We start from the raw sequence: 14,423 nt of genomic DNA, 5'->3' as shown, positions 1-14,423 counted from the left end.
GATGTTTTACGAGAAAAGCTGGTAGATATTGCATTTTGTCTCTCCATGTATATAAAAATGATGAAAAACCTTTTTTTGTCAAAATTTTGGCTAGAGATCTTAGTTAAGGCAGAGCGAAAATGGTATTTGTTTACATTATGACTTTTTGTGACATGATGGAGGTTGGGTTCAATTAGGGTAAGGAGAAGTAAAAAAAAATCTGACATAATTTACGATCGAATCACTAATTAAAGAAAGAAACCCTTAACAACCTGAAATGAAAATAGCAAACTTTCAAACAATAAGAAAAAACTCATACTGCGTAGTTATGTTCAAATTAACATTAGTACAAATAAACCGGGAGTGATCTCCCATAACCTTTCTCAAATATATATATATATATATATATATATATATATATATATATATATATATATATATATATATATATATATATATATATATGGCGAAGTGTGGCTAAGTAGTGATAGTGTTTTCATTAATATGGGTGCGGTTTCATAGTGATTAACGTACTGTTTGGCTCTTGTTTGTATAGCATTCTATATGCAATGCGACATGGACCAAAAGGGCGGTCAGATCAAGAGACAGACATACCAGATGGCTGCCAAAATAAAAATAATCCAAATCCTAATGGAAAAGAATTTTTGAATCAAGTTATTTCTGAACTAAAGAACATGTGGCATGAACTTAAACTAGTTCACAGAAAATCAAGGCAGAGTCAAGGCGAATGTTCAATAGAACGTGCCAACTAAGATGTTCAAAACATGATGATGACAAGGATGCAGACAAAGGAATATTGGGCTGAGAGTCTTCATTCAATTTATGAAAAACCGTAATTTTCATCAAGGAATCCAACAATCGCCATACGAAACCATATTTGGATGCAAAGCAAAAGTGGGACTTAGCACTTCAAATCTACCGAAAGAGGCTCTCGATAATTTAGCTACTGAGGAAGATCTTGAGAACATTGAAGAAATGGAGGTTGCCATAAATGCAACGACATCCTCAGCTAACATATCTCCTGCCGTGGCGCAACGTCCAGACCAGCTGCGTGACAATAATAAGGCCAACAGATTCTGTGTAGTTTGTGAAAAATATTGTATTTGCAGTCCATTCTTGTGGATCCTGTGGCAACGATGTCCATGCAATATGTGGAATAGCCAATGAAGCAGACGAAGGTTATGTAGGGAACAATACTCGCAGAATATGACACAATAAACAAGAAACCATGGACAACAGGTCAGCAGCTCATACTACCTTGCAATCTCAAGGTGCCAAGATGCTAACAAAATTTAAACAAGCTGAAGTGGGAGATACTGGTCGCATCCGTATACCAGATGTTGACAGAGGTCGCAGTGATCCTCGGAGCGTCATTGCAGTTGTCATGAGCGTCGAGAGCGCTAAGAACAAGCTAGGAACGGAACATGGTATTCCAAAACAACGGCATACTAGAAGTGAGTTTTCAATTCTCCACGAAAAACTGCTCTCATTGTCGCTCGTTGGCACTGAGGAAAATCCCTACGAACCATCGCATCTTCACATTCACTGACCGGCGGTCAAGGCAACATTTGCTGCAACTGCACAACCTAGTGCACCACCAATCGCTGCAAGTTTAAAAATAACAATGTAAATCTAAATAACAATCAACAAAGACTTAATTTTTATGATCCTTACGGTAAAAAAAAAATTGCTCATAATCTTCTAATTCGGACTTTGGCCGGTCGTCCCTAGCCAGATAATCTTCTAGTTGGGAATGGTCAGTCCACCATGGCCAGTCCGCGGACTGGCCGGCCAAAGGCCGAAATCAAGGGCCAAAGGCCGAAATGAAGTAAAGTTTCGGACTTTTGCCGGTCGATGGGAGGCGATATTGGCCAATGCGCGCATTTGCCGACTTCGGGCTTTGACCGTAACATATATATAACAACGGGGGATGGCCAGTGGCGTCGCTTGGTCGGGTGTCACCCGGTGCGGCACTTCGTGAGTTTATATATATATATATATATATATATATATATATATATATATATATATATATATATATATATATATATATATATATATAATTGTCGATTTCTACTTAAAAGAATATTTAACTTTAATTAATCATTAATGAAACTTTTGTACATTTTGAATTTTTTTTGCCTTGGAGTCACCCCCCCCCCCCCGCCCTCGCTACGCCTCTGGGGATGGCAACTCAGGATACAGACATGATTTTTAATCAATTTTTAATTACTTTAAACTTTTTAAAAATAGAATCTCGTAGAAAAATACAGAATTGCGCACCAAGTGAACGCCAAACAATATGTGTATAATGGTGCGCAATATTATTAGTACTTTATAAATTCACATGAGTTTTTTTTTTTTTGAGCTATAGGAAATGGCATAAACCCTACTTCCGGTCAACGGAAATTACTGAAAATTACTCAAAAATTGACAGAAGGCAGAGAATTAGATCTTTTACATGTGAAATTGCATTTATCTATCTGAAACAGTACTCAAATTATCGGCTTTTGAAAAATAGAAAGTAGAAGAAGTTTCATTTCCAGTCACCGGAAAGAGCTGAATAGTTGATAGTTGATACATTATTACATAACTACAAGTTTGTATGAAATTTCATCAACCTAGTTGTAACGGTACTTAGATCTAGATTAGATCTAGTACTTATGTTATAATATATATCGTGTTCACAGAAACGGACAAAGCTAAAAAAAAAAGTATGTTTTTCCGACTCAAGGAGCTGTAAAACGTCGAGATTTGTAAAAATATTTTTTTTTTTGGACGAATTTTATGATGAGGTGATTTGAAATCGGTTTTGTCTACTAGATCTAGATCTAGATCTAGATTCTAGATCTTTATTCGACAATCTAGGGATAATCACTCTGTTTTTAAAATTAATCTTTATTTTTAGAGTCACCTCCCCTTTGTCCGGAAGTCTTCTGTTTATGTCATATGATAAGTTTTTGTGATTTCAATAGGCACTAATCTAAATCCTTCAGAGAAAATAGATCATTTATTTTAAAAACTTACTGAAAATTAAAAATGGCATGCCTAGGACCTAAATGTTCTATCTACTATATGATTATAAGTATATGGGGAATAATAATGCTTGTAAGTAATTTAAATTGAACAATTAAATATTAATTATTACACTTTATTAGGCCTAGCTACTAGATCTAGTACTAGCTAGCTAGGCCCTAGTAAAGGCTAGTATTCTCCTAGTTATTATAATTATTTACTATAGGCCCCTACCTATGGCCTATACTGTAGAGATACTCACTAATTTTAAATTTCGTTATTTTTCGATTTAAACATTACCAATGGAAACTAGAGATCAATCTCTAATCAATCAAATACTTAATTTGTTGAAAATAAACTCATTTGGAGCTTAATTACTGATTTTTATTAATTGGCCACTCCAAGCATTGCAAGCCAAATAATCCGTGACAACCAGATCGCCATTACTTTTCTGAAGAGACGAACTCTGCAGGGTTGACCTTGCAGCTGATTTGATTTTAGCAGAATATGCACAGTACATTTGATTTTATTACCACATTTCTATTCGTATGGACACTGTCTTCGTCAGAATAAAAAATCACATAATGGAATTAGATCTAGATCTAGAATTTTTAAATATTTTTATTTAATTTTTTTTAAATGGAAGGGTGTTTAAAAAGGAAAACTAAATTCAAATTAATGAACAACATGTTCAAGAATATATAGTATAGATCTAATCTTTTTAAAGATATTCAATCCCATGCATGTTTTATTAACTAGTGTAAGTGTTTTAGCAATGCTTAATTAGGGCAATTCATAAAATATAGCGATGTCATTGTAAAATTAATCTAACCCTCTTCTCTCACTTCACTTGGGACAGGTGTGTTATTTACAAAGTTTTGTCTATGCTCAGTTTAAAATGTAAAGATTTGTAAGTATTTGATTTATTTTAAAAAACACTGCAATAGCATAGCATTCAAATTCATCAAGTTAGCGAGAAATACATTCTAAACAGCGTCACGGGCAGTGCGCGTGACAGACATCTCGCTCGCTTAGTTTTGTCAACCAGAAAAGTTAGCCTATCAAATACAATTAATTAGGCCTATAAAATAAAAATAGGCCAATCGCATTAAAATGATCGCCTGTGAGCGAAGATATATGCAAATTACAAACATCGCTAGCCCGCCTGCGTTCTTTTGTCAACCAGCGAGAGAAAACTCACAGCACAGTGTGCGCATGCGCTAAATCTATTCCAAGTACTTTGTTATCCCAAGTTATAGGCCCTAATTAGTATTATAGGTCTAGATTAATATAAAGTTCAAATTAAATGTATTTAATTAAGATGTGTGTCTATTTGATTTTTCAAATGTCAGCGCATAAAAATTAATCACCCGAGAGCGAGAATTAGGCCTATGCCTATGCATTCCAAACATCGACACAGGCCAAGTGTGACACACGACTCGCTCGCTCGCGCTGGTTTGTCAGCGCGAGAGGCATCGCCCGCCACAACGCCGCCGGCACAGCACACACATGTCCTAGTCCATGCGTACTTGGTTTACTAAGTACTAATTAGTAATGTAAACCTAGACTCAACGCTAAAATCATTTAATTTATCAGGCCTCTAAAATCTTAATAATATATAATAAAATATATAAATATCAGTGGCGTAGCGAGGTCGGGTGTTACCCGGTGCGGCACTTAATGGTGTCACCCCCCCAGAGGCGTAGCGACCCTTCCCGGGGACAAATTTTCGATTAGCACCCCCCCCCCTCAAACTTTCGATTTGCATCCCCCCTCAAGTTTTTCCCTATATATTTTGCTATTTTTTGCCTTGGTGTCACCCCCCCCCCCTAAATGGTGTCACCCGGTGCGGTCCGCACCCCCGCCCCCTCGCTACGCCCCTGATAAATATATTTATATAATATAAACATTACTAAGCCTAATAAATGTATCAACGAAGACCAGTGAAAATAATATTATAATTAACCTAATTAAAATTTATGAAATCAATAAGAATTAAGACAAATTAATTAAGCTATAACAAATTTGAAAACAAATAATTAGGCCTAAATAAGCACACAAAGACCAACGCTCACTACAAATTCCAGGGATCAACACAAAATTTAAAAAAAAACAACAGATCGTTGTGGTTTAAGGCTAAGGGCTTTTAGAGTCTTAGTAAAATCCAAAAGCCAGGTGAAATATCCATAATTAGGCTTAATTAGTCTAATTACGCTAGCAAAATAAGCTGAAAAAGAGTGTCAAGTGAAAAGAATACAATTATATAATATATAAGCAGCGAGAGGATACTACTGTACAGCTTCCGTAACAATAGCGATGACGTCACAATAAAAAATTACGTGCTTTCAGTGACCTTTTTTGGCTGCCGATTTCTTAAAATGGATTCAAAATAATTACAATATTTTTTCACTAAACGATCAATCTAATAATACTCTACCTTACAGTGCCATTTAGACACGTAACAGTCCTTTATTTAAAGTTTTTAAACAACTCAAACTATACCCATGTTTCCGCTTGACCTCCATGGTCGGAAGCAAATTTAAAAAAAAAAAATCTGCCAAAAATAGCTTTGTCATCTTCAGATAGCTTAAAATACGCGAAAAAAACGCCATTTTTCGCGTGATAATTATTTTTAAACTTAATGTTAAGGTGGTCTCTCGAACAAAGCAGAAAAAATTGCCCAATCGTATGCCCAGGTGAGGTAGCCATGTTCTGGTTAGCAACCAAGGACGCTTTAAAGTTAGTGAGCCTCGCTACTATACTGCTCTATAGTTAGTATTTAATTTAAGGCCTAGGGCCCTATAGTTTAGGCATATAGTTTACAGTAATTAGGCCTAGATCTAGTAATTTTTTATTAAAGTTAAAAGTATTTGGCTTATGGCTAGTGCTTTAAAAAACTAAAGTTAGTAGTTTATACATACTCCACATAGATATAGCTGCACTTTAGGCGCCTAATCAATACAGGTGTCGGAAATTGTGAATGTGAAAAGCGAAATGGCAAGGCGGTAAACTGCGACAAGAGCGCGAAAACTGTTGCTCACGTGATATTTTTGCCTCGCATTTTACCACCACCTGTTACTTATGCAGGGTGGTGGTAGGATGCAAAGCTGTCTGGGAAATTTTACCGCGACCGATTTACAACAATGTTTGATGCAGATGCAGACTTCAAAGACTTTTTGTTTACATTGTTAAAACTTCAGATTTTTCTGTCGCTAGACATTCTGATGATTTGTCAACACTTCACCATCTTTTGTGTCGACTTAAAATACCACCTTGTTCAAAACCGCCCGAAATACCGCAGACGATAGATCAACTTATGTCTTTTGTGTGGTACACCGTGGCTGTCTGCCGCCACAAACATATTTTTTTATTGTTGCAAACAATCGAACCCCGGTGTAGTCTCAACCAATAGGCGGGTTTGTTGCGTTGAGTTAAATATGAACTCAAAGCAATGATTTAGGCCTATATTTAATAGGTCTGGCCAGATACCACACACGCATAGTGTTGTGTCGTAATAGATTTAAACTACCTTTAACCTCATGATGATTCGCTCCATCGTTCACTATTCTGCTCCTGTTCTGATGTTAGCGGCTGACCGAACTCTCCAGGAGCTGTACGTCAGACACAATGGGGCTGTTCGCTACATAACCGTCCTCACTAGGTACTCTTCAAACCTGTTAGTCTCCATCATGGCGGACTAGAACCCTGATGGGCGCTCTTATAACAAGTTTTGAGAGATACAAGCGCCTCCCAAATAAATAAAGGAGTTAAAGTTAAAGAGATAAAGTGTGATTATTTATTAAACTTAAGACATAAGATTTTTAAGTTAGCCTAGGACTGACATTAAATTGGAGAAAGTAATCTACTTTTTTTAGTGGTGTAACAGACCACCAATGGAAAGCGGACAAAGTGGGAATATAAGGTCTCAAAAGTCAGTTCAGATATCTCTCATAGGCCTATTGGCGATTTGGCTATGTTATTGTTCTGAGTAAAAGGATCTACATGTGAACATGAAGCATTTACTTACTAGACATGGTGTCATCTTTTTAAAAAAGCATTCAAGGAGGTCAAATTAATTATGCCAATTTAGTAATATTATTAATTTGCTCTGAGGAATATTTCAAGAAAACTTTACAAGAAAGAATTGTTTAAAAAATACTCCCTAAAAATAAACCAAACAGAAAACAAAGTCAAGCCAAAAGGGAATAAATAAAGTAATTAGCATAATTAACATTTTAATTAAGCTAATTGATTAAGTAGTACTAATCATAATAAAGTAAGTTTATGTTTTAATGTTAATCGCCACCAGCCTTGAGTGTATAACATTTGCTGGATGAATCCATTGTCTGACAAACCATTTGCTGGATGAATCCATTGTCTGACAAACCATTTGCTGGATGAATCCATTGTCTGACAACAGTAAAATCGTCTGAACAATGCTTGGCTGGCATTATAAAAATCTACTTAGCAGGAGAAATGACCCTGAACTTAAACAAAAGCAGGAAATATGAACCTGAACTTAAACCATAGCAGGAAATATGAACCTGAAATTAAACCATAGCAGGAAATATGAACCTGAACTTAAACCATAGCAGGAAATATGAACCTGAACTTAAACCATAGCAGGAAATATGAACCTGAACTTAAACCATAGCAGGAAATATGAACCTGAACTTAAACCATAGCAGGAAATATGAACCTGAACTTAAACCATAGCAGGAAATATGAACCTGAACTTAAACCATAGCAGGAAATATGAACCTGAACTTAAACCATAGCAGGAAATATGAACCTGAACATAAACCATAGCAGGAAATATGAACCTGAACTTAAACCATAGCAGGAAATATGAACCTGAACTTAAACCATAGCAGGAAATATGAACCTGAACTTAAACCATAGCAGGAAATATGAACCTGAACTTAAACCATAGCAGGAAATATGAACCTGAACTTAAACCATAGCAGGAAATATGAACCTGAACTTAAACCATAGCAGGAAATATGAACCTGAACTTAAACCATAGCAGGAAATATGAACCTGAACATAAACCATAGCAGGAAATATGAACCTGAACTTAAACCATAGCAGGAAATATGAACCTGAACTTAAACCATAGCAGGAAATATGAACCTGAACTTAAACCATAGCAGGAAATATGAACCTGAACTTAAACCATAGCAGGAAATATGAACCTGAACTTAAACCATAGCAGGAAATATGAACCTGAACTTAAACCATAGCAGGAAATATGAACCTGAACTTAAACCATAGCAGGAAATATGAACCTGAACTTAAACCATAGCAGGAAATATGAACCTGAACTTAAACCATAGCAGGAAATATGAACCTGAACTTAAACCATAGCAGGAAATATGAACCTGAACTTAAACCATAGCAGGAAATATGAACCTGAACTTAAACCATAGCAGGAAATATGAACCTGAACTTAAACCATAGCAGGAAATATGAACCTGAACTTAAACCATAGCAGGAAATATGAACCTGAACTTAAACCATAGCAGGAAATATGAACCTGAACTTAAACCATAGCAGGAAATATGAACCTGAACTTAAACCATAGCAGGAAATATGAACCTGAACTTAAACCATAGCAGGAAATATGAACCTGAACATAAACCATAGCAGGAAATATGAACCTGAACTTAAACCATAGCAGGAAATATGAACCTGAACTTAAACCATAGCAGGAAATATGAACCTGAACTTAAACCATAGCAGGAAATATGAACCTGAACTTAAACCATAGCAGGAAATATGAACCTGAACTTAAACCATAGCAGGAAATATGAACCTGAACTTAAACCATAGCAGGAAATATGAACCTGAACTTAAACCATAGCAGGAAATATGAACCTGAACTTAAACCATAGCAGGAAATATGAACCTGAACTTAAACCATAGCAGGAAATATGAACCTGAACTTAAACCATAGCAGGAAATATGAACCTGAACTTAAACCATAGCAGGAAATATGAACCTGAACTTAAACCATAGCAGGAAATATGAACCTGAACTTAAACCATAGCAGGAAATATGAACCTGAACTTAAACCATAGCAGGAAATATGAACCTGAACTTAAACCATAGCAGGAAATATGAACCTGAACTTAAACCATAGCAGGAAATATGAACCTGAACTTAAACCATAGCAGGAAATATGAACCTGAACTTAAACCATAGCAGGAAATATGAACCTGAACTTAAACCATAGCAGGAAATATGAACCTGAACTTAAACCATAGCAGGAAATATGAACCTGAACTTAAACCATAGCAGGAAATATGAACCTGAACTTAAACCATAGCCGGAAATATGAACCTGAACTTAAACCATAGCAGGAAATATGAACCTGAACTTAAACCATAGCAGGAAATATGAACCTGAACTTAAACCATAGCAGGAAATATGAACCTGAACTTAAACCATAGCAGGAAATATGAACCTGAACTTAAACCATAGCAGGAAATATGAACCTGAACTTAAACCATAGCAGGAAATATGAACCTGAACTTAAACCATAGCAGGAAATATGAACCTGAACTTAAACCATAGCAGGAAATATGAACCTGAACTTAAACCATAGCAGGAAATATGAACCTGAACTTAAACCATAGCAGGAAATATGAACCTGAACTTAAACCATAGCAGGAAATATGAACCTGAACTTAAACCATAGCAGGAAATATGAACCTGAACTTAAACCATAGCAGGAAATATGAACCTGAACTTAAACCATAGCAGGAAATATGAACCTGAACTTAAACCATAGCAGGAAATATGAACCTGAACTTAAACCATAGCAGGAAATATGAACCTGAACTTAAACCATAGCAGGAAATATGAACCTGAACTTAAACCATAGCAGGAAATATGAACCTGAACTTAAACCATAGCAGGAAATATGAACCTGAACTTAAACCATAGCAGGAAATATGAACCTGAACTTAAACCATAGCAGGAAATATGAACCTGAACTTAAACCATAGCAGGAAATATGAACCTGAACTTAAACCATAGCAGGAAATATGAACCTGAACTTAAACCATAGCAGGAAATATGAACCTGAACTTAAACCATAGCAGGAAATATGAACCTGAACTTAAACCATAGCAGGAAATATGAACCTGAACTTAAACCATAGCAGGAAATATGAACCTGAACTTAAACCATAGCAGGAAATATGAACCTGAACTTAAACCATAGCAGGAAATATGAACCTGAACTTAAACCATAGCAGGAAATATGAACCTGAACTTAAACCATAGCAGGAAATATGAACCTGAACTTAAACCATAGCAGGAAATATGAACCTGAACTTAAACCATAGCAGGAACTATGAACCTGAACTTAAACCTAAAAACTAAAGTTTTCTTGTACAAAGAAAACAAAACAAAAATAACCCTGCTCTGTTATTACTCTATACCTCACTCCCCTGACATGGTAAATGCTTTTTACAAGCTTTTTTTTAACTCACTTACTTTGTCTGTCGTCAGTCTAGATCGCAACACCGGAGTGAAAATTCTGACAGTTCTACTTGACCAATACGATTCACAGTTGGCACGTGGGTCAAGACATGAAGACAATGCAATCTGAAACTAAATTTGACTTAATTGGATGCCTAATTAATTTTTTAATAATTAATTAAAATTTAGACCGAATTAGTAGGCATGTCTATCCAACCACACCACACGCGTCATCACGTTCAATAGCTGCGCCATCACGTTCAATAGCTGCGCCATCACGTTCAATAGACGCGCAATGGTTTTTAGTCATGTAACACTATTGTAAATAAAACATGTAAAGTACTGAAAAAAAAAAATTCATAAAAAAATGTTTTAATAACAAGCTTTTATGTACTAATGCACTAAAAAGTAGAAAATAAATTATACACTACTATTTAAATAACTATAAAGAAAAGCGTGGGTCTCTTCCTAAATATTAGTAAAGGTATCCAATTGGTACTAAAGTGGCCCACGCTTTTCTTTATAGTTATTTAAATAGTAGTCTATAATTTATTTTCTACTTTTTAGTGCATTAGTACATAAAAGCTTGTTATTAAAACGTTTTTTTTTATGAATTTTTTTTTTATCTTATTGTAGGATAATTTGCCCAGTCATATTTGGCATGAAATGATTGCCGACTGGGAATAGCCTTGACCTTTTTTACACAAGGCTAAAAGATTGGTCTATATTTGACCAATATCTTTCTTTGGTTAGAAAAAAATTAGGGCCTTTATAACACTTATAAAAACTATATAAACTCCTTTAGCAAAAAAAAAGTTGTGGGGAATTTTCCTTATCTAATGTCAATTGTATGTCTAACCTTTTTTATGCTCTCTAGAACAACATACATAAGGCACAAAAGATATGTGAATTTAATCATGTGAAAATAATTATTTTAGTTCTTGATATTTTTATAGGTGTCACGCTTCCGCAATGCTCAGAATACAAATAATTTATAAAACAATTTGAGACGAAGCAACAGGCAAGATAGTTCAATATAAATACATCAAACAAATGAAAAAACCTTCAGAAACCATAGGAAAAACATGTTTGGTTAAATGATGTTATATTTTTTTAAGCAAATTTATTTTGGTCTGTAAATTTTGTGATTTGTTAGCTTGTAATGGTTATACTTTGCAATGTAATATGTTAACATGATAAACGTAATTAATTAAACATTTAAAGACCAGCTAATATTAGTTTCATGATTGTTTGTACTGTAATCATAAAAACTAATACTTCTTCGAATGATTTGATTCTCAAATTTTCTAAAAAAACATCTCTCTGTATGTGTGTGTGTGTGTATATATATATATATATATATATATATATATATATATATATATGCATATTCAATTAAACTCTTCCTACTTAGATTACAGTGATACATATAATGTATTCAATTATAAAGAAATGTTCTACTGCTGCCCATTAGTTAATTTAGAAAGCATAAATGGTATGTGAAAAAGTAAGTTACAAACTTGGAGGTGTGGCTCCCCAGGGGCCACAAAGGAATATGCATATGAAGGGATAATGCGGTCAGCACAGTGTCCAGCAGTGTATACTTTCTCTTATGTAAGTTAGGTTTCCTTCAGAGCTGGGTGGACTCAGGGATGTCCTAAAGTCACAAATCCTAACTTGAGACCTTTGGGCTATTACCATATGAGTAATTTTGTTCAAAGGGTAATGGGCAAATATGATAGCGCTAAAGACAAGTATTTGATCTATTTCAGGCTCTGATGGGAATCTTCTTCCAGATCCGGAGTGTTGCCCTGTTTGAAGATCTGAAGGTGGATGAACATGAGTGGGCAGCCCAAAACTACTCTAGAGAGTTCATCCAGGTGGTTTACCAGGACAACGCCATCAATTGTTGGATCGCTGCTGGCATTTATGTCCTGCTCTTCATATTCGCTTTCATCCAACAAAGGCTGAATGCCAGGCAGAGTTATGAGACCTCCTAATGTAGCAGACATTGAAGAAAGTTCAGTTTTCAGTAACTCGGGTACTAATATTTTACTCCCAAGAGATCCAAGTAATCAAGAATTTGTATAAATACATTGTACATTTGATGGATACGTGTCTGTGATGGAGTATTTTTTGTATTAGCCATTAAATTCTCTGAGTGGCTGGCAGATTGTGTGTGTGTGTAAAGAGGGTGGGGGGGGGGGGGGAGGAGACTATGTGATCAGACAAATACATTTTTTTTCCCTCCTTAAAACAGGAGCACTTTATCATTTGTCTTGTTGTATCATTGGACAGTGTAACTTTGTGTAACTTTGTGTAACTTTGTCTTGTAGAGAAGCTCTGTTTATTTATAAAATTGTAATGTAAAATTGAATAAAGCTTGTGTGTATCATTTAAATCATTATTCTTGTGGCATGTCAAGCACATAGTTGGGCTAGAGAATCTGGTTTAGTTTGTTCTGTCTGTAAGATTGCAGCAACTTGTCGGCACATATTTTTTATTTACCCATGGTGAAGGCCGAATTCTTTTTCTCTTCTAATTAAAAACACGCTGTGGTCGGTAATCCAAGACCATAGCTGAAGGGGCCACTCGACATTTAGACGACTTCATGATGTGTGCTGCGTCTTTGGAGTAGGTAGTCCAAACTGAAATTAACTATTGATTGCAGACTTCTGGAGTAAGTATGTCATGAAAGAACTTTTAATTGTAAGCTCTATGCCACAAATTTTATAAAAATATCTTAATAAATAAAAAAGTTATGCGATTATTAAAAAAGCAAAATTTGGTAAAAACTGATTTTCAAAAAGTGCCATTTTTGAGAACCCATATTTTCTAAACTAAATAACTTAGAAGTGTAAAAATTGGTAAAGTTACTGCACAGTTTGTAATATATATGCCCAATTTTTTTCAGTCATCTAAAATGAGTCTTTCTAAGGTAAAAAAAATAATTGAAAATGACAAAAATGCGTTTTGGTCACTTTTATTTTCATAATTTTTTTTTTTTTTTTTTTTTGCTTTGGACATAGAATAACTCTAAAACTATTTTGTTGGTAACATTAACAGGAATAATGTGTTCATTATTTTCAAAAATCACATGAGTTAAAATATTATTTTTAAAAAATGCCACAGTTATCTAGAGCAGGAGAAACAGAATCAAAATTTAGTGGAGTAATGTAATGTAATCTAATAAAGACGTGATGCCTACACTACAAGTAATGCAGCAGTTGCTGCTACATTCAAACCTATTGGGTTGATAACTGCTTTAGGGGAACAGTTTTTAAAACGACAACTCCACATCTTTGTATGTCTTGTTTCCCCCATCCTTGATCTTGTGGAGCATCAAGAGTAAGTGATATGTTTTGGGAACTGTAGTTGGGGGGGGGGGGGCTTGGTCTTCTTCCCTTCCCTTGTAAGGAAAGTTCTGGATAAATGTCTCCAGATATGGAATAAATAATTGATTTAGTGATTAATAAAATATAATTAGATTTACTACTAGCCTATTGTGTAGGTCTACTATTTATCCTGTGACTGTAGCTGGAAACATGAAAAAGCCTGAAAACACCTTTTTGTTTAAAGAAATTTATACTTGATAGTATATTTTGAACATTAATTCTATTGAATGAAATATTCGTTGTTTGTGCCACAATGGTTGAGATATCCAATGATGAAGATGCCATACTGTGGTTCTCAACATCATATAGGACAACTTAACTGTCCTTCAGTGTTACTATATGCATATAAAATAAATAAATAATGAGAAATACTACTAGTACTACTTACACTTACAACTAATATAACATTTAAAACTAAGTCACAACATGTACAATCTTATTAAATTGCACCACCATCTAAAAATTGATCTGGTACATTTTATTAAGGAGACTGGCGCAGACCATTTCACATTATTCAGCAGGGGAA

At 34.9% G+C, this 14,423-nt stretch overlaps 1 protein-coding gene across 1 annotated transcript; it reads left to right on the top strand.

Annotated features, from left to right (window-relative positions):
* Positions 1-2,927: 2,927 nt before the first annotated feature.
* LOC131941277 (ribonuclease kappa-B) lies at positions 2,928-12,903 on the top strand. The gene is made up of 2 exons (XM_059300445.1): positions 2,928-3,108; positions 12,275-12,903. The coding sequence occupies exons 1-2, from the start codon at positions 3,040-3,042 to the stop codon at positions 12,500-12,502; spliced, it is 297 nt and encodes a 98-aa protein (XP_059156428.1). The 5' UTR covers positions 2,928-3,039; the 3' UTR covers positions 12,503-12,903.
* Positions 12,904-14,423: the final 1,520 nt, after the last annotated feature.

Source organism: Physella acuta, unplaced genomic scaffold (assembly GCF_028476545.2).
Source record: "Physella acuta isolate Inbredline_101_S28 unplaced genomic scaffold, ASM2847654v3 ptg000355l, whole genome shotgun sequence".
Taxonomy (NCBI): Eukaryota; Metazoa; Mollusca; class Gastropoda; family Physidae; genus Physella; species Physella acuta.
Note: the sequence above shows the minus strand (reverse complement) of the source record. Positions and strands in the feature narration are given on the sequence as shown.